Source organism: Podarcis raffonei, chromosome 7 (genome assembly GCF_027172205.1).
Source record: "Podarcis raffonei isolate rPodRaf1 chromosome 7, rPodRaf1.pri, whole genome shotgun sequence".
In the NCBI taxonomy this organism is placed as follows: domain Eukaryota; kingdom Metazoa; phylum Chordata; class Lepidosauria; order Squamata; family Lacertidae; genus Podarcis; species Podarcis raffonei.
In genome coordinates this window covers 88,026,249-88,044,953 of record NC_070608.1, presented here as the reverse complement: position 1 = coordinate 88,044,953, position 18,705 = coordinate 88,026,249, and the positions used below count along the sequence as shown (strand labels likewise).

Here is an 18,705-nt window from a genome sequence, read left to right as displayed (position 1 = left end):
ATACATAAAGGCCACCCCCATTTTGCACGGGGGTTTGGTTCCGGGTCATTCTGTCAGTGGAGTGTGTCATTACGCCCACAACACTCCCATGCCACCCTCTTCTGGATCCAAAGATGTTGTTGAACTAAAACTCTCATCATCCCTAGCTAGCAGAACCAGTGGTCAGGGATGATGGGAGTTGTAGTCCAACCATGTTTGGACGGGACCAGCTGGTACAGGCTAGAGGGTTGTCTGAATAGGATTGTCAGTGTTTACCTTGCCTAGACTTGGTAAGTACAGCCAGAATCTATTAACTGGATTAAAACTGGGTTTATACCAGAAGATGGCAGCATCAGATGTCTCTACACAGACAATATTTCTGTTTAGTGATCTGTTAGCAGCAGCCTGTAACTAGAGAAATTCTAGTTCCTGCAGAGAAGTAAGCAAAAGGCAGCTGGACTCAAGAACCTGAACCCCAGCAGGGAGACCGAAAGGGATCCAGATTACAGTAGCTCTTCCCAACACACAGCGGTGTGCCAACAGACCCCTCCCCTTTCCCCCTCAGCCCAACCTTTTGTTTAAAATCGATTCTACTCAGGGCTTAATACTGCTATTCATACCTTCTGGAGGGTGAAGGACAATTATGGGCTCACCTTGAGCTTGGAGTATTTTTCAAGTTCTGACTATAACTTGGTTTCTTCCCAGAACAGACTAGATTTAGCATAATCCAATTTGAACTCTGAATACAGCCTGAAAAGCAGTGTGTGTGTGTGTGTGTGTGTGTGTGTGTGTGTGAGAGAGAGAGAGAGAGAGAGAGAGAGAGAGAGAGAGAGAGAGAGAGAGAGAGAAATATGATGGTGTAGTACCTTAGGTAAGATATTTGCCAGGGCCAGATAAGATTGTAACTGCTATACCTATTACTCAGAGCGGACCCACTGAAATTAATTAGTGTGACTAAGTTGGGCCAGTTAAGTTCAACAGGTCTACTTAAAGTGAAACTTGAGCACAATCTTCCCATCTCCCCAGAAGTGAGGGCTCAGTGTCCCTGCCATTTACAGATGGAGAAATACTGTCCTCAACTGGTCTCTTCTGTGTTAATTCAAGTTTGGAGCAGGGGCATTTTCAATGGGGCACTGTCAACATGGATAAAACATGAGCTGTTTCAGATTAGGACAGCTAGGGGGCAGCATTTCTCTGGGTCTCTCCGCCTAATCTACCCAAGTTGTTGCGAGGATAAAATGGGGGAAGCAGGCTTCATGGTACAGATATCAGCCACAAGGTGGCAGCAGCATGACATCCTCCCCTTTAAGGGCTGCAAACGTTACAGAGTCGTGGTATATTTTTGGCAACGGTTTATGGGCGTCTTTCACAGCAACAAGCTGCTTGTTTGCCCACTGAAAGGGCACTCCGACTGCGCCATGCCAACTATGAACCACTCCCACCATCCTAATCTGCCTTGACTGTGGAATCCATCCCCCACTTTGCCACACCAAAACACGATACTGTTGAAAGCCAAAATCCAGTCAGTGCACATCCAGTTCCCCCAGTTCTTATGTACTGCTTTTCATAGTGTTCCTTGTCCCCAGACATTAACTGCCCTGCACACCTTTTTCTACAGGGGGAGGCAAGCGGAAAGAAAGAATCCTAGCACTGTGAACGGGAGTTCTGCTTCTATCTCCCCACAATCCCTCCCCCCCCCCGGTGTAACCAGAATTAGGTTAATCCCAGATTGACTGGCATAAGCATGGCATTCAGGAGCACAAACAAAACAACAGTTCCTTTCCGCAAAGCCCTCGTGCTTATGGCTGATGGTGCAGAAGAGACCAAGGCTGACCAGGCCCTATTCTTGAACTACAGCTCAGTTTTCAACAGAAAAAATTGTGGGAAGTTGAAACTAGAATAATGCAGATGCGGGACAACAGAAGAGGCGTCTGAAAAATGTCCATGTTAACAGAGAACCCAGGACAGGTCAGGCAGCCACATTATATAACACAGAAAGGATTTACTGGTACACCAAAATACAGGGCGGGTTTGACATGACATAACTCAAGCTCCTTGTGTCTTCAACAGGTAGTTCTATATTGCAAGGTTTCAAACATGCTTGGCTTCCAACTGTTCAGTCCAAAGGTAAGGGGCAGGCAGTGGTGGGGCTGGAACCCTCAATGTGCTCTTCTAGCCATCAGCATTTCCCGGATGTTATCTTCAGCTTCCTTCACACTCCGCTCCAGGTACGACTTTCTCTGCTGAAAGGCACAAAAGCAACAGCAAAGAGTTGCATTCCATCAAATTCCACTCAGAGTAGACCTGAACCTTAGCTACTCAGGTCCATCAACATCAGTGGGCCAACTATCAAACTGAGGCTAGCACTGACTGAACAGCACCCCTAAAAAGAACCATACTGAAAAGGTTAGAGGAATTTAGATGTCTTTAAAAGAGGGTTAGACAAAATTGTGGAGGATAAAGGTATTCTCCTTAGACAAGACGGATAATGGCTACTAGACACAAGGGCTATGGCTCTGCCTAGAGATGGGGTTTCACCGCTTCCTCTTCCTGGCAAAGGAAAGGAGGGCTGTACTGCTCTGCCCTCATGCCCCCTTGCTCCAGACAGCAGGGTGCAAGCCTAGCTTTAGGCTCCCCTCTCCTCTTTGCAGGTACTCATGGGCACCTAACTAATGGCAGGTGAGGAACACCTTGTTTTTAAGCCAGGAAAGAGGCAAATGCCAGCACAACCCAAAACAAAGGAATGTTGCTTGCAAAAGTATGTCAGCCATTCCTCTAGGCAGACAAACTTCTGATATCTAGTTTTCAATATGAGTTTTACTCAAGACAGAAGAGCAATATAATTTTCAATCCAATGTTTTATTTAATTGAAGACACAGGCTGAACACTTAGTAAATGACCATGTTTCTAAGCTGAATGATTTTCAATACCTTTATCATGAAATCCTGACTAAAACATCCTTAAAGAGGTATTACAAATGAGTTTTAAAAGGGCCTGGTTGAAACATCCACCGAATATTTCTGCTCTGGGAGCTGGGGACAAGGTAGATGGTTTGCACAGATCTATATGCATCACTGCAAACTTCTGTGCTAGCACAGCCAGCGCTGACTCACCACTGTGGGTGCTCTGATGCAGACTGTGTCATACAGCAGGAGTATTTGGGGCGGGAAAGAGGGGTGACAAGAAAAGAACAGAGCTCAAGCCCCTTTAATTCCTTCTTATTGCTTTCCAAATGAAGGGGAAGTGCTCTTTAAACAAACCTGGGAGAAAACCAGACGAACCCCAGAACTCTCTTCCACCCTCATTTCTGCCCTGCCAGCAAGAGTGCACGGGGGTGCTGGCTAAGGCAGGTAGGACCACCGCTCACCCCCATTGCAAGCCCTTACGACTGCAGCCACAAAACTCAAACCGGTAAGAGGACGCAATATCAAAATAAGCAAAAGGCACGCGTGCACATTAAAAAGTCTTCAGCTGGTGCTGGAAAGATAAATGAGTTGATGCCAGGCAAGCCTCTCTAGGGAAGGCATTTCAAAGATGAGGTGCCACCATGGTGTTTTGCCAACTCTCCTCTCTTGTTTGCCTGCCGTTTCTCTCAAAAAGCCCAAAGACCAGAAAGGTATGTTGACTTCCCAGTAAGATAGAAGGCCTAGTGGGAATGGGGTGGGTGGGTGGGTGGGTGGGTGGAGGTTAGACTCATACATGGATAAGAGAAAGCAGTGCACATGTAGAACGATTCCCTTTTCATGGGTGGAACTAGTACACTTGTCCCCACAGTCATTGTTAATAACTTTCCAACAAAAAGTGAAGCCATTTCCCCAGCAGGCACACCATCCAGAAAAGGGCTCATATATGCCAAGGAATGCTGGAATGGCCGCATCATCATTCCCATCCAGATTCCCCAGGTGGGATTCAACCTATGTCAGTTATCTCTCTAGTGGCTCTGAAGGCTTGGGCCAGTTAGGTGCCCTAGCTGCCAGCTTCCTTCGAGAGTCTGGTATGATTACCAGCTCCAATGCCAGATCTCAGGACAAAAATGGGCCATCACTGCAAAGAAGGAAACACTTTCTAGCTTTATACTATTTCTTTCCACCTGACCACATGGCAGCAAGAATAAAAAGTTTACAAACCTGTACCATGCAGGTACAGGGCAGTATACAAAATAATAATTAATAACAACAACAATAATAATAACAACAATAACGCAGAAGGCACCAGAAGTGTAGGAAGTGGGAAAGTAGGAAACCTCTTAACTCTCATGAACAAAGCTTTTCAAATGGCAATCATCATCCATGAGAACAAAGAAAAAAATTGATTTTTGAGAAGTAAGTGTACAACTTTCTGGCTCAACATATCAGAAGGACAGTGATCTATATTAATGCCACACAGAGAGCCTGCTTGAGAAAGCAAGTTCACCTAGCAGCTGTGCATGGGGAGCTAATCGTTCCAAGTCTGACAAATATTTCTCTCTAATGAATCAATACAGTGGGAATGTCTGGCTGCTCTTTGTCCTCTGAGAAATCAAATCAATTGCAAAAAGGTAGCAGAATTTCCAGTGTAACCACCATCTAACCATCCAGAATGGATTTCTCAACCTCCAGCACACTGGAGGAAGAAAAAGCCGCTTGCCTGGTTCGGCCACTGCTGACTCTCCCACATTCTCTGCCAAGACCTTAATGGTCTATGGCTGAGTCAGCCCTGCACAACTTTTGACCAAACTGAAGATGTCCCAGCCAAGAGCCCCCGATAGGCTCACAACTTGTGCAGGCCCTTAATCGAGCAACCTGCTGTTAGCCACCCACCCACCTGGCTTTTGGCTTCCAGCATATCTTCAAAGCAATTTTTCTAGCAAAATCTGTAAATAGCTGCCATTCAAACAGGTATCCAGAAAAGAGATCAAGGCAACAGTCACCCTGCAGGAATTCCCCAACACCCAGGAACCCGTGAGTCAGACTCCACAATGACTGACTTATGAAAAATAAGCATACAATTTCATGATCAGCGTCTGCCTTGCATAGAAGAGAGATTATACAGCTACTTACTATATGTTGGAATAGGTAGGTGGGTGGCTAGCTGAACTCCTGATTCTGGCTCAGGTATAGGATGCAGCATTGAGTTGTTCATAGGGCTATTGCAAATGTGAATCAAATTATTACAACCTTGGCAGTTAAGTGCTACATTAGCTCATGGCCAATCCGTCTGATTGAAGCTTTTGCCGCAATATCTCTGAGGATTAGATGTTAAGGCACTGTAAGAAATGTGTTCCATTTATTCCCTAAAACTAACTTCCCAGTTTTTGGCAGCCCATGCTAACGAAGGCTGATGGAAGCTGAAACCTCTGAAGGGCAACATATTGGAGAACGCTGGTTTGTGAAGTTTGCTATGCTTACAGAGCTGGCAATCTGAACAGACTAGCCAGTTTCAGTCACAGGCTCCAAGCAGCAGCAGCAGAATGCTGCTATGTCTGGACCAAAGGGGACAGATAGATCAGCATCCCTGCATCTACAGAGCTAAATGGCAAGGTCAGCTTCCTTTTCTGAAGATGCTCTTCTCAAGCACTGGCATCACATTCTGAAGTGTCAGCCTGTTAGATGCTCATAATCAGATGCCTTCATTCACGAAGGCTTGGAATCCTTGGGTATGATACAATTGCCTTGAATTAAAACCCCTGATGTCAAGTGTCTTGTGACACAGTCTCAAAAAAATGTCTGGCCTGGAGTTTATGAATCTCTAAAGTTAACACTTCTCATTTTTTACATTCTTTTGACACTGTGTGTGAACACTCTTAGGGAAAGTGATAATCATATCTCGAGACACAGCAGGGCACTCTCGCTTCTCTGGAGAGTACTCCTCTCTCCAGCCCCAAGGGGGGGGGGAAGCTCCTGTCCCCCAGGGAGGTGTCAGACAGGAGCAATGTGAAGTTACTATGGTTCTACTGAGTTTCTGGAGCTGCCGCCATCACTGGAATGCTTAAAATTGCCCACATAGTTCTCAGCTGAACGGAAAGATGTAACCATCTGAGGTTAATGAAGTCAAATATTTTTAACTATCCTATGATCCGTGAAGTTTATCTTATGTATTTAGAAAATTTACAATCTGCTTTTATATCAAAAGATTTTCAATGCAGAGAACAAGCAAGCAAGTGAAAAGTCTTGAAGGCTTTGTCTCTTAAACTAATCTAACTGAACTCAAAGGAAGTAAGTGACCCTGTAAACTCATCTAAGGGCAAACAGAATATGCTGTTACACATCCAGATTTAATATATATACCATTCACAGAACTCCTCTATTTAAGGCCAAAGAATCATACCTATCTTCTGTCACCCATCTATAGCAATCGTCCACATGCCCATTCCTCTCCTTCCAAAGTTACTCAATCCAACATGCCCAGCTTGTTTCATGTACCTCTCTAAAGAAAAGCTGCATCCAAGACAGGGCAAGGTCTCCAAAATTTGAGCACCATCAGTTCAAAATAAATCAGAGATGAATCCAACTAGATTTCCTCATATTCCAGACTCTGGCCAAGTTGTCTGTGTTACAAGGCATATAAATAAGCAACTTAAGATAGACAGATACTATCAAGTTACTCATTTGTCTAGTAATTTCACTGGAGCATTGAAAATCCATTCAAATAAAAACACTGGATGCAACAGAGCACAAACCAAATAAAAATGGAAAACAAATTGTACACCACCACCAGGAGCAAAGAGGACAAGACCAGTCCACCTGCTGTCAACAGGTACATATAGTTCACTGGAAGGCCCAACCTCAATGACTGAAAATCACAGGCAACTAGTAATACCCGGTTAAAGGTGGACATAGAAACCCACACAGCATGCTTACGTATCTTTTGCAGTGCAGTGAATTGCCAAAGACTGCTGAGGTGCCAGAATCCTTACAAGGTGGACTGTATTTCCCTACTTGCAACACAGGCGGCTGCTGTGCGTGTCTGGCAAGTGAGTACAACATGTAACCTGACCCAGAAGTCTAGCACAGCTTTGAACACCCTCTTGTCATGGACAGTGGAATATAAACAGAAAGAAATCAGATTGTCAACCCCAGTTGGGTGCCAGATAAAGATCAGCAGTGCACTGAGGTCCAGCTCCGAGGGTCTTCTGGTGGTTCCCTCCCTGCAAGAAGTGGGTTACAGGGAACCAGGCAGAGGGCCTTTTCGGTAGTGGCGCCCGCCCTGTGGAATGCCCTCCCACCAGATGTCAAGGAAATAAACAACTATCTGACTTTTAGAAGACATCTGAAGGCAGCCCTGTTTAAAACCCTGTTTTAATGTCTGATGTTTTATTGCTTTTTATTTTTATCATTATTATTATTCATTAATTCTCTTGGTAGCCACCCAGAGTGGCTGGGGAAACCCAGCCAGATGGGTAGGGTATAAATAAATTATTATTATTATTATTATTATTATTATTATTATTATTATTATTACTACTACTACTACTACCACACGTGTCACTACTACTGGTTATCCCCCCCCCCCCCGGGACTACTGCAATGAGTTCCATGTGGGGCTATCTTTGAAGGTGACTCAGAAACTACAACTAATCCAGAATGTGGCAGCTAGACCGTTGTCTGGGAATGACTGCCAACACCAGGGGTCAGCAAACGTTTTCAGCATGGGGCCGGTCCACTGTCCCTCAAACCTTGTGTGGGACCGGACTATATTTTGAAAAAAGAAGAACGAATTCCTATGCCCCACAAATAACCCAGAGATGCATTTTAATATAAAAACACACATTCTACTCATGTAAAAACATGCTGATTCCCGGACCATCCGCGGGCTGGATTTAGAAGGTGATTGGGCCGGATCCCGCCCCTGGGCCTTAGTTTGCCTATCCATGGCTGAGACCATATAACACCGGTGCTAAAGGATCTACATTGGCTCCAATACATTTCTGAGCACAATTCAATGTTTTGGTGCTGACCTTTAAAGCCCTAAACAGCCTCAGCCCAGTATACCTGAAGGAGCATCTCCACCCCCATTGTTCAGCCCAGAAACAGGTCCAGCTCCAAGAGCCTTCTGGCAGTTCACTCACTGTGAGAAGCAAAGCTAAAGGGAACCAGGCAGAGGACCTTCTTGGCAGTGTCAGGCCTTGGCCTATGGAACACCCTCCCAATCAGATGTCAAGGAGATAAATAACAACGCAACAAGTAACTATGCAACTTGCAGAAGACACCTGAAGGCAGCCCTGTATCAGGAAGTTTTAAATGTTTGATGTTTTTATATGTGTTGGAAGCCATCAAGAGTAGCTGGGGAAACCCAGCCAGATGGGTGGGGCATAAATAAAACAGCAGCAGCTTTTTTAAAAATCAGATACAATTCATGAGGGTTCAAGCTGTATAGACAGCTTGTGAAATTTTGTTTATGATCCTTGTTGAATCCTGTTGACCATTCCCAATGTGGCAAATGAAGAAAATTATTGCATCCCTGCGTATCACAAGTTCTGGAAAAATGCCTTTGAGAATTTTAGGCAGACAAGTGACAAGCTGGAATACAGCTGGGTCTCCCAGTGAAACTAATGTAAAAAATGTAATGTAGTGTATAAAAAAATCAACTTGTCTATAAAATGGGCATGCTTTGCCCATCTGTCTGAAATATGGTAGGACTGGTGCATGGATGGTTGGCAGCAGAACACCAGAAAATACGCCGTTTGATGGAAAACACAAAGGATGCAGGCAGCAGAAGAATGGATGAATGTCTCATCAAAATGGATGGGAAAACCAAAACAAATGAACTAATTCCAAATTACTTATTAAAAGGAAAAGGAAATGAAGCATTAAAATGAAGCAACTAAGCCATTTCCCCCCTTTCACATCTTTATTATCTGGATAATTAAGTCCCACTTGTTCACATGCATAGCCTTATCTTGGTTTTTTGTCTCTTGGTGACACTAGTGAGTGTCTTCTCAACTTTTACAGACTGACAGGTGTAAACTCAAAGCTGTGTGCTATTAGAAACCATTTCTGAAGGAAATCTTTCTTCTGCTGAAGACTCTGCTTTTGCACTGTTTGCTCTAAGTCTTTCTTACATTTTTCACATATCTGAAAGCAAGGTATCAACTATGGGTCAATAAAGAGCCCAGCCTTCCTGGCAAACACTTTTATGTGCCCGACAGTTATGTATAATAGACAAGGAAGGGCTCGTCCCATCTATTAACATTTAGCTGCAAGCGAAGTGAAAGGTGTGTAAAGAGGAGCGGTGTGGGCCAGGCAGGAAGTTGTGACATCACAGCCACATACCTGAATACTAAGGTGTGTTTAGCTAGGATGAGTCAAAGCTTTGTCAGCTCTGTTCTCAGCAATGCCACACACTAGTCTGTTTAAACATGTCCTGTTCCTCCCGGAAGAGGCAAAAAAATCTATTATTCTGGTTTTGCATAGCAAACCAAAGTGAGGAAGGAACAGCAAGGAATGTGTAGGGTGGGTCATCATACTTGAGATAAATGCAAATGAAATTAATTCTGTGAGTAGAGATTACTCGTGCAATGACTGTCAAAGTATGGCCTAGAGCAATGTTAAAAGACCTTGAGGGTGAGATATACGACTAGCAAGTGAGGCTCTGTAGAAAAATCACAGATGTAACTGTCACAAGTGGAGATATCAGATGAGTTACTATCTCACTGCTCTGAAGTCAGGCAGCACAATGCATAAGACACCATCTCTAAAACCCACTATACAAGGTGGGTAAAGGTAAAGGGACCCCTGACCATTAGGTCCAGTCGTGGCCGACTCTGGGGTTGCGGCGCTCATCTCGCTTCATTGGCCGAGGGAGCCAGCGTACAGCTTCCGGGTCATGTGGCCAGCAGGACTAAGCTGCTTCTGGCGAACCAGAGCAGCACACGGAAACGCCGTTTACCTTCCCGCCGGAGCGGTACCTATTTATCTACTTGCACTTTGACATGCTTTCAAACTGCTAGGTGGGCAGGAGCTGGGACCGAGCAACGGGAGCTCACCCCGTCACGGGGATTCGAACTGCTGACCTTCTGATCAGCAAGTCCTAGGCTCTGTGGTTTAACCCACGGGTGGGTAAAAAGTGGATAATAAATCCTCTATTTACTGGCAATCCTGATCCAATACATGGAGACCAGGTTTAGGTGCAAAGTGATTTCAGCACAAATTCCAAAACCTATGCTCAAGACAGCCTAATCATCAACAAGGACACAGATACTTGGGAGTAGTTCTGCATTTCAAACATGCATTTTCAGTGGAAGGCACTTAGGACAACCCAGAAACATTCTGCTCAAAATGTCTGAATTTTGAAAACCAAGAAGCAGCAATGCAGATTTGGTGGGTCAGGGGAAGGAGGGTGCAAAAGTGCCAAAATACTGATTTATTTAAAGAGCAAAAATCCTTGATGTGGCCTTGGCCTAAACAGCATATATATTTCCAACTGTCAGCAAGCTGAGATACACTTTGCAAATGGGAAAGAAGAGGCACTGACCTGAGGGACATCCCTTCTAAGTGCTCAGAACAGAACAAAGTTGGAAAAGCAGAGGGCAGAAAATCAAGAAATCAGAAAACTCCCATCACTCATTAGGAATGTTATCATGATTGTGCAGCTGTGTCAACATTAGACAACCCAGATTAAAATACTGGTGGAAAGAAACAGGGGGAGAGGGGTGTTTTGCTATGGCGGGACTTTGGGAAGAGTCAGTTTTACTTGGCTGTATGGGAGTTCGCTTGTTTTTAAAGCCTTCTCCACTGGAAACTTACAAAAGGATGGAAATCTCACAAAGATAAATTTTATTTTCCAAAAACAGTATGTTGAGACAAAGGTGATTGAGAACAATCTTTTAAATCACCGATTTTGAAAGTAACACGCTAAAATGTGCATACATTATTTTCAATTTAACGTATTCATATACTCAAGAAAATTACAGTAGAAAAGAGTGACAGACCAAAATAAAAACAGGTTCAGAAAGTATTTTAGAATGACACTGTAGCCTCTGTACATACAAAAGGTGGCTTAAAAAACCATATGCAAGTGAGAGAAACCTGATTGGGCAATGTATTTGTATTCAGAGCAGAGAGTTTCCTTATAACCCACTCTCAGCCATAGAGCTATTATCATTTTGAAGGTATATCTAAATCCCGTGGCCCTTGGCAAGCTCTGCCCCATGGCACATGCCCATTCACCTTGCAACCTCTCCTCCAGTAGCGGCTGGTGGGGCAGGGTGGCTTCCCACCACTGCGGTCACGGGCAGTTTCCAAGAGGAAGAGGTGAGGCAGCAGGGCGGTGTTGGCACCAACCTCTCCATCGCCTCACCTTCCCTCCTGTCAGTCACCTGCCATGACCCCAGCCCTGGGAAGCCAGGTAAGCAGCACACCTGGGCATTCCGCTAAAACTCTCCCACACTACTCCCCTCTGCAGCTGGAGCCAAGCAATCTGTCCCTGCTCCAGCAGCCATGCAGTCATTGCTTCCCACCACTATGGAGAAAATTATCTGTCAGAAGACTGGGACAGCATGGTATCACAGGCTCACCCATGTCCTGCACAGCTTCTCTTAATTTGCAACTTCGGCAGGTCTGGTGGACTGATTAGAATAGCCCTCACTGTACAAACAGTTTCCTTAAAGCATGTTGAATGGGGGAGAGGGTTGTTGAAGAGATGACAAGATCTTCTGCTTGCCAAGCAGTAAAATATTAGTCATCATGGTAACAGGGAGAAGGTAAAAAAAATATGAAGATATCAAGCAGAATTGTGGAGAGTTCCCTGATACTTGAAGCATTTTGCCAAAACTAGATGCCTTTCTAAAATGAATGATTAAGTTTAAGCAGTATATCTAAATTTAACAACTGAATAATGAGATGAAACTCTGCACTTATTTGTTAAGGAAGAACCCACTTTAGATCACAAGCCCTCTAAAACCTACCAAGAGATGGCCCCCATAGGCTGGAACAGTATATCCCATTTATCAAGAATGCCAAACAGGCCTTCTCTCTCCCACTGTCCAGCCTCCCCCATCATATGGTAAATATAAATACAGCAAGTCGCAGTAGTAGAGAAATCCACCTTATAGCAGCCTCCCCCTTATTTGTTATTTTTAGCCACTTCGTCTGACAACGCCCAACAACTAAGCAGGCCGAGAATAGTAAGGGGGAGAGAAGGATTATCAAGTACTAACAGTGAAAACACACGGCCATAATCACTTCCTCCACTAAGGAGGAATGGGTGTTTTCCATGTCTTGACAGCATCAGAAAACTTGCTTTTTCTCAAATGCCACACTGAAACACTAAGCACTATCATGTACCACAATGAAATCAAATTATTCTTTCCTGAAATAGTTTCTTCCAGCATTTTTAAGCAAAAAAAGTGGGCGGTTATCATTTTAGGATGCTTCCAAAACAGATCTCGCCCCACCTCCCCTCATGCACACTTAAAATATACTGTATTGGCCCGAATATAAACCACACCTTGTTTTCCAAATTCCAACCATGAAAAGTTAAAGTGCGGCTTAAATTCACAACCTTACAAAAACTGGCTTTTACGATATCGCTGCTAAAACAGACATATGGTAAAATGGAACAGGTGTGAGTGCCTGCGGAATGTGAAGGGAGCGGCTTATATTCGGGAATTGTCTTTTTTTCTTTTTTCCCCCTTGAATTTTAAAGGTGCGGCTTATATTCGGGCCAATATGGTATCAAGAATATTCAATATTGTCAAGGCCCACATCATCAGCAGGAAAAATGCTTCCCACAGCTGCAAGCAGTTCTGAGGAAAGGGCCATGGGTCAGCCATATTCCTATATGGTGAAGGTTCCAGGCTTCGTCTCAGGGACAAAATACCTCAGGCAATGGGACCTTGAAAGATGTCTGACCCAAGATCTCAGAGAGCTGCTGCCAGCTGAAGTGGACAATACTGGACGAGACGTATTAATTCCGTAGGAGTAGCTTCAGGGCTTCATTTGCACGCAGTGCCAAGCCAACTATGACTTAGTGTGAACATGCAAGCATGCTGGTGCAATTAGTAAATCATGGCAGCCTTGCTTCTTCCCCACTTCTGCTGCCACCATGCTATGGAAGCTAAGCCTTGGTTTGGTTTAGCATTACAGCCCAACTCAAGCTCATGGTTTGTCTCCCCCAAGCAAATCACAAGTCAATTTCGTTTAGCTCAGCAAGTTCTCTGGAAGTTCAAAAAGTCAAGTACCATTTCCTACCACAAACAGAAGCTTAGCAGAAGCCACAATGTATTGAAGGCTCATTATACAAAGCTAACTATAAAACCAGCCAAAAAAAGAGGAAACTTTGTTCAGAATGCTGACCCTGAACCCCAATGCCAACTGTTCTAGCAATGAGGCTGTGGCCATCATCATGGAGAAATGACAGCTGTTATTTCCAAATGCATTTTTGAAAGAGGAACAAATATAGCTCTAATATGTCTGCCATTTTTCCTCTAGGGCATCTGACCTGCACTGGCCGCCAAGGCTGTCCTTAGCTGCCGAGTCAAGCAGACTTTGTCTTTATTTGATGAGACCTGACATTCAGCCCCAAATGTTATTAAAATGTTAGCTTGCTTCATATCATTAACACAGTTGTTCCTGAACGTATCTATTCCCTCCTTTCCATTAAAATAGCTAAAAATAGATGTTCAAAGACTAGGAAATTGCCAGAAGCTCTCTCTCACTACAAGTCCTTTTTTAAAATACTGAACACCAAGAATATATTTGCCATGCCAATATTTTTGCCAAGGAAATGTTAAGGTGAACAACTCACTGACTTGAGTATGACTGAAAGCTCCGAAAGCTGAAACAATCCTAGGACAAGTTATCCAAAGGGTGTTTGGCATGTCTGCCTTTTCATATTCTTTTCTGCAGTGGATGAGATCTCTGCCCATTTCAGTACCTGCTCCTGGACTGCTGCAGCTTGAGGATATGCAGGCACTACAAATTTGCCCACTGAGAGTGAGATGCTGGTGATCTCCATGTGACCAATTAGGGGGTTAATAAATGAAAACCATAAGCCTCTTGTTCCTCAAATACAATTGTGAGCAATAACTTATTACACACATTAACATGGTTCACATTATCAATTCACAAGCGATGAAGAAACAGCACTGTGCAGTTAACCTCTGGCATCACTTCTGTTGAGACAATAAGGGAGCAATCCTTATTGGCATAAAGCAAGCAGGTGTAAGTTAAGTCTGCGTTGGGACAAAAGGCAGTATAAAACAGAAAATAAAAAATGCAATAAATAGCTGCTGTTTTACCAACCCCAAACTTACCTCTAATTCCTTAATTTTCTCTTCTGCTATTTTTTGTTTGTCTAAGAGTTGGCTATGAATTACTCCTTTGGACTGAAGGATAAACCTACAAAGTGTGAAAGAAAGAGAAAAGAATATGGCAGTATATTCAGCATTCATGAGTTGGTGCTGTAAATAACCAAATAAAATCTTAATGAAAAGGACACTGAATTCTACATTGACAGGCTTGTCTTCCATTCAGAGCATAAAGTCAGCTTGTCTTATGAACCTCTACTGGAAAAGGCTTCTGGATATTCTGTACAGCAGGACTGCCAGATGTTGCTGAACTACGTTTTCCATAATCCCTGATGATTATCCAGTGCTCCCTTGCCATTTGTAACACCATGAAAAACAACCGCTCCCTATTTTCCCCTCCAAGATTTTCCTCATAATTAGAGGCATTATGCAAGCCTCACCATGGGTACCCAACAGTCTACACCCTCCAGGCTTGATGCTGGCGATAGTAACCTCCCAAGATTTGCCTCTCTTCTTCTAGCTTCTCTCCTTGGGGATAGACCTTGGGGATAGCACAGAATCATAAAATCACAGGATTGTATCATTAGAAGGGACCCAAGGGTCATCTAGCCAAACCTTCTGCAATGCAGGAATCTCAACCAAAGGATCAGTGACAGAAAGTCCACACACACACACACACACACACACACACACACACACACCCAATATTCAATTGAATCATTTTTGGCTCTCTAGTACTGATGCTGTTGCATATTTTGGTGGTTTATGACACTTTACTTTTATTGCTTGTTGTCTTATTGTGATGTCTGCTTTCCATATTTTAATGCTTTTATTTTAACACCATTTTACCAAGAGCTGCCAAGAACAGTGGGGTGACATCCACCGCATTCACACAGTTGAAACTAGAGATACCCCCCCATTTGCGCTGGGGCTGCATTCTTTGCCCCCATGCGTGTCAGTGGAGCATGCATAAGCCCACCCATCCCCAATCCACCTTCTTCCGGGTCCAAAATTACCTGCACATCAGCAGTCATGCTTCAATTAGTTATGTAATAAACTGATTAGGACAAGATTGTCCTAGGAACCTTGTTGTACAACGCCCTAGAAATGTGATATGACCTGCCAGAAAGGATAACTATTGCTCAGCTTACTACTGATACACAGACACTGAAAGGTTGAGCAGACAGGTGCATACCTGCCTCTACTGTTGCCACCTTTCCCCACTGATCTTGCTCCTTTACCTTTACAGCAGTGGGGCATGCAGAAATTTGCCAGTTGAAGCTTTCCCCAGCATGAAGACACAGTGATTGGGGGGGGGGGGGAGAGAATCACCTGTTAAACTTATTGTAAAAGGTATAGGGGCAGGCAGTTTTTTTCCAGGAGATACCTGTTCTGAAGGTATGGAACGTAATTTGCCTTACATCTAATATTTCCATTAACTTGCCAGGGGGCAGGGCTGGTCTAGAGCTCCAACATATTATATTACTTAAGTAAACAGAAATAACCATACAGCTTCCAAATGGGACTTCTTGCATTGCTAGACACTTAACTAGAGGGTAGATTTATACCATTGTTCAATGTCTTAAAAAATATTGTGGAGCACCTCTATAAAATTGCTTGGAATAACATGGCATTGACAAAGGAAGAAAGGGTTTGGCTCTGAAACACTACCAGGGCAGGATTAGGGGGAAGGCAAACCTTATGAATATCCATTTATAAAGGGGTTCAATTTACACTTTACAGAACATGTAAAAAAATATTTGAAAATTCAAGGCTAAAGCTGCATTTTAACAAGATGCATCCCAGCATCAAAACAGAATTAATGCATCAAGACTTCCACTTCCTTTCTACCTTCGTTTCCAGCATCCTCTCATGCAACAAACACCAAACAGAAGCATAGTTTAGCCTTCGTAGGCTTGTTGCCTGTGCCAGGGCTTGTGCTGGCACACATCTTCTAACTGTGGCTAAGGGAGCCACAGAGGCCTGTAGGACCATACAGCCCCTTCCCTTGCAGCACTTTGCCTCTAGCCCCTTTCTTTTTTCATGTGAATCCCACATCGCCTGCCTCCCATTTTTACATTTATTTCTGTAGTGTGTTAATTCATTAAATGTGTTGATTTATTTAGCATTTAAAAGTATTTAGTATGAAATCAACCCATAATACTCTTACATTTACATTTGTTTCTAATAATATGTATAGTTCAACATTTTCTTGTATCTTGGTAACACCAGCGCATGATAAAAACACTAAACCTTTCAATAAAAATATGACTGAAGAGGAATAGGTCTCACATGATGTCCCTCTAGTTCAGTATGGTCTATGCTGATGGGCAGCAGATCTCCATGATTGTGACCTGGAGATGGTGGCAATTGGATCTGGGACCTTCTGCATACAAGGCAGATGCTCTGCCATTAAGCTACAGCCCTTTCCCATTGGGGTGTCTATCTTCCTTCACCCTAACTATCTCCCAAACCCTTCACGTTCAATAATCTAATGCAGGCATAGGCAAACTCAGCCCTCCAGATGTTTTGGGACTACAATTCCCATCATCCCTGCCCACTGGTCCTGTTAGCTAGGGATGATGGGAGTTGTAGTCCCAAAACATCTGGAGAGCCAAGTTTGCCTATGCCTGATCCAATGGCACACTCCGTTTATTTTCAATGATGACAAAACATTATGCAGATAGCTGTTAAAAGATACCATTTCTCTATCATCCAATACAACTAAATCTTTACCATAACCAAATAATGTAACTAATCGGTATGCCAGTATTTCACCTCCAGTTACAGTTTCACTTTCTTTTAATATAGCTGCCCCAAAGGTTCTTTTAGGAGAGGACCAAAATATGATACATATCAATATTAATTGTCTTAAAACTCCATATTATATTATTTGCTCCCCTTTTGATGCAATTATACATTTAATATTTTTTAATAAAAGTTTCCTTTCAAATTTTTACTAATAGCTTGTTAAACAAATTGCCATAACCATTTCCTTATGTCTAGTGATACCTCATGTCTCAAATCTTTTTTCCATTTTATTTATAGGTGTTTGCTGAAATATTTTTATCAATGAGCATTCTGTATAACTTGCTCAATAGTTTTTGTATATGAACATTCAACAAAAAACTTTCCAACTGTTATTCTCAGCAACGGCCATGCTTCATCGCTAAACTATAGGCGATTTTTCTTAACTGCAAATATTTTGGGGAGATGAAGGGTTGTTGCATTTCACAACTGATTGCATAATATTTAAAAATAATCTCATTTTTAACAAGGGTTGAATATTAGATGGATACTAATATTAACCGGGAATAACACTAAAAAGCACTCCTCCTTAAACAAGATTGGAAACTTCAGGCGGTTCCAGGCCCTTGTGGTGGCAACAATTGTCCATGTTGTGATGAGGGAAGAAACCCCAACAGGGCAGCATCACTAGGAGCTCTCCAAGGTGCTGTTCTGGATGCTGAACTTGTAAGCTTTGCAATTACCCCTGAGGTGGCAAATACAGTCCAATGTCTCTGTGCAGGCAGAACTTAAATCACCAGCATATATCCTCGCAGTTAGTTGATTTCAAGGTTGCCAAAAACAGTATCTTTCATCCAACGCAAGGCAGCCCACTAACAGGGCCTCCACTGGTAATCATAAGGCCTGTCAGTTGATAACAGAAGTGACCTTTGTGCTTCTGTTTGATTCTGAATCAGAGGCACAAGTGTGAGATGTGAGAGACCTGGCTTGGAAGCAATACAGTGGGCCAACCACTTACAAAATGGTTCAGTTCCAGGGGTCCATGCACAAAGGCAAAATCATGTAAAGCCACGAACCTCTGGAACCACCCCCTGCCCTGAACAACCATCCTTACCTGTCTGGGGCAGACTTTGCCCTCAGCTTTGCTTACTGGGCTCTGGGAAGGTAACACAAGGACCCTGGCATGCTTCCAGAGACCTGAAACAACCTTCCCAGAGCCCAGTAAGTGCTTAAATGGGTTTCCCCCATTTATTTATTTATTTAGCAGTCATGTGCCTAAGGTCATGATTGCATAAGTAGATTACATTTGAGTTGTGGCCTCACTGTGCATATGAAAAGGATATAAGTGTTTTAACTGACCATAAGTTGAATGAGTCAGCAGAACTATGTGGCTGCTTGATTAGCTAATGCAATCCAATGTGGTTGAAAGAGCTGGGTATGTTTAGCCCGGAGAAGAACACGATGGTCTTAAAATATCTGAAGGGCTGTCTCACAGAAGATGGAGCAGGCATGTTCTTCACTGTTTCAGTGACAGGACTAGAACCAGTAGGTGGAAGTTGCAAGAAAGAAGGTTTCAATTTAACACTAGGAGAAACATCCTCACGCTAAGAGATAATCAACAATGAACCAGACTGCGTCAGGAAGTGGTGGACTTTCCTTCATTGGCTGTATTGAAGTAGAGACTGAAAAGCCATCTGTCAGGAATGCTGTGGGTGCATCCTTCATCGCTTTAGAAAAAGAATCCTGCATTG

The 18,705-nt window shown here is 43.3% G+C and overlaps 1 protein-coding gene across 1 annotated transcript in view; it reads right to left on the bottom strand.

Moving 5' to 3' along the window:
- Positions 1-1,961: 1,961 nt before the first annotated feature.
- PFDN1 (prefoldin subunit 1) overlaps positions 1,962-18,705 on the bottom strand; it is a 29,708-nt gene continuing 12,964 nt past the window's right edge. The window contains exons 3-4 of the mRNA XM_053397471.1: positions 14,213-14,297; positions 1,962-2,222 (exon numbers count right to left, since the gene is read on the bottom strand). Coding sequence (XP_053253446.1) covers positions 2,139-2,222; positions 14,213-14,297 — 169 coding nt within the window. The 3' untranslated portion in view covers positions 1,962-2,138. The remainder of the gene's footprint in view (positions 2,223-14,212; positions 14,298-18,705) is intronic.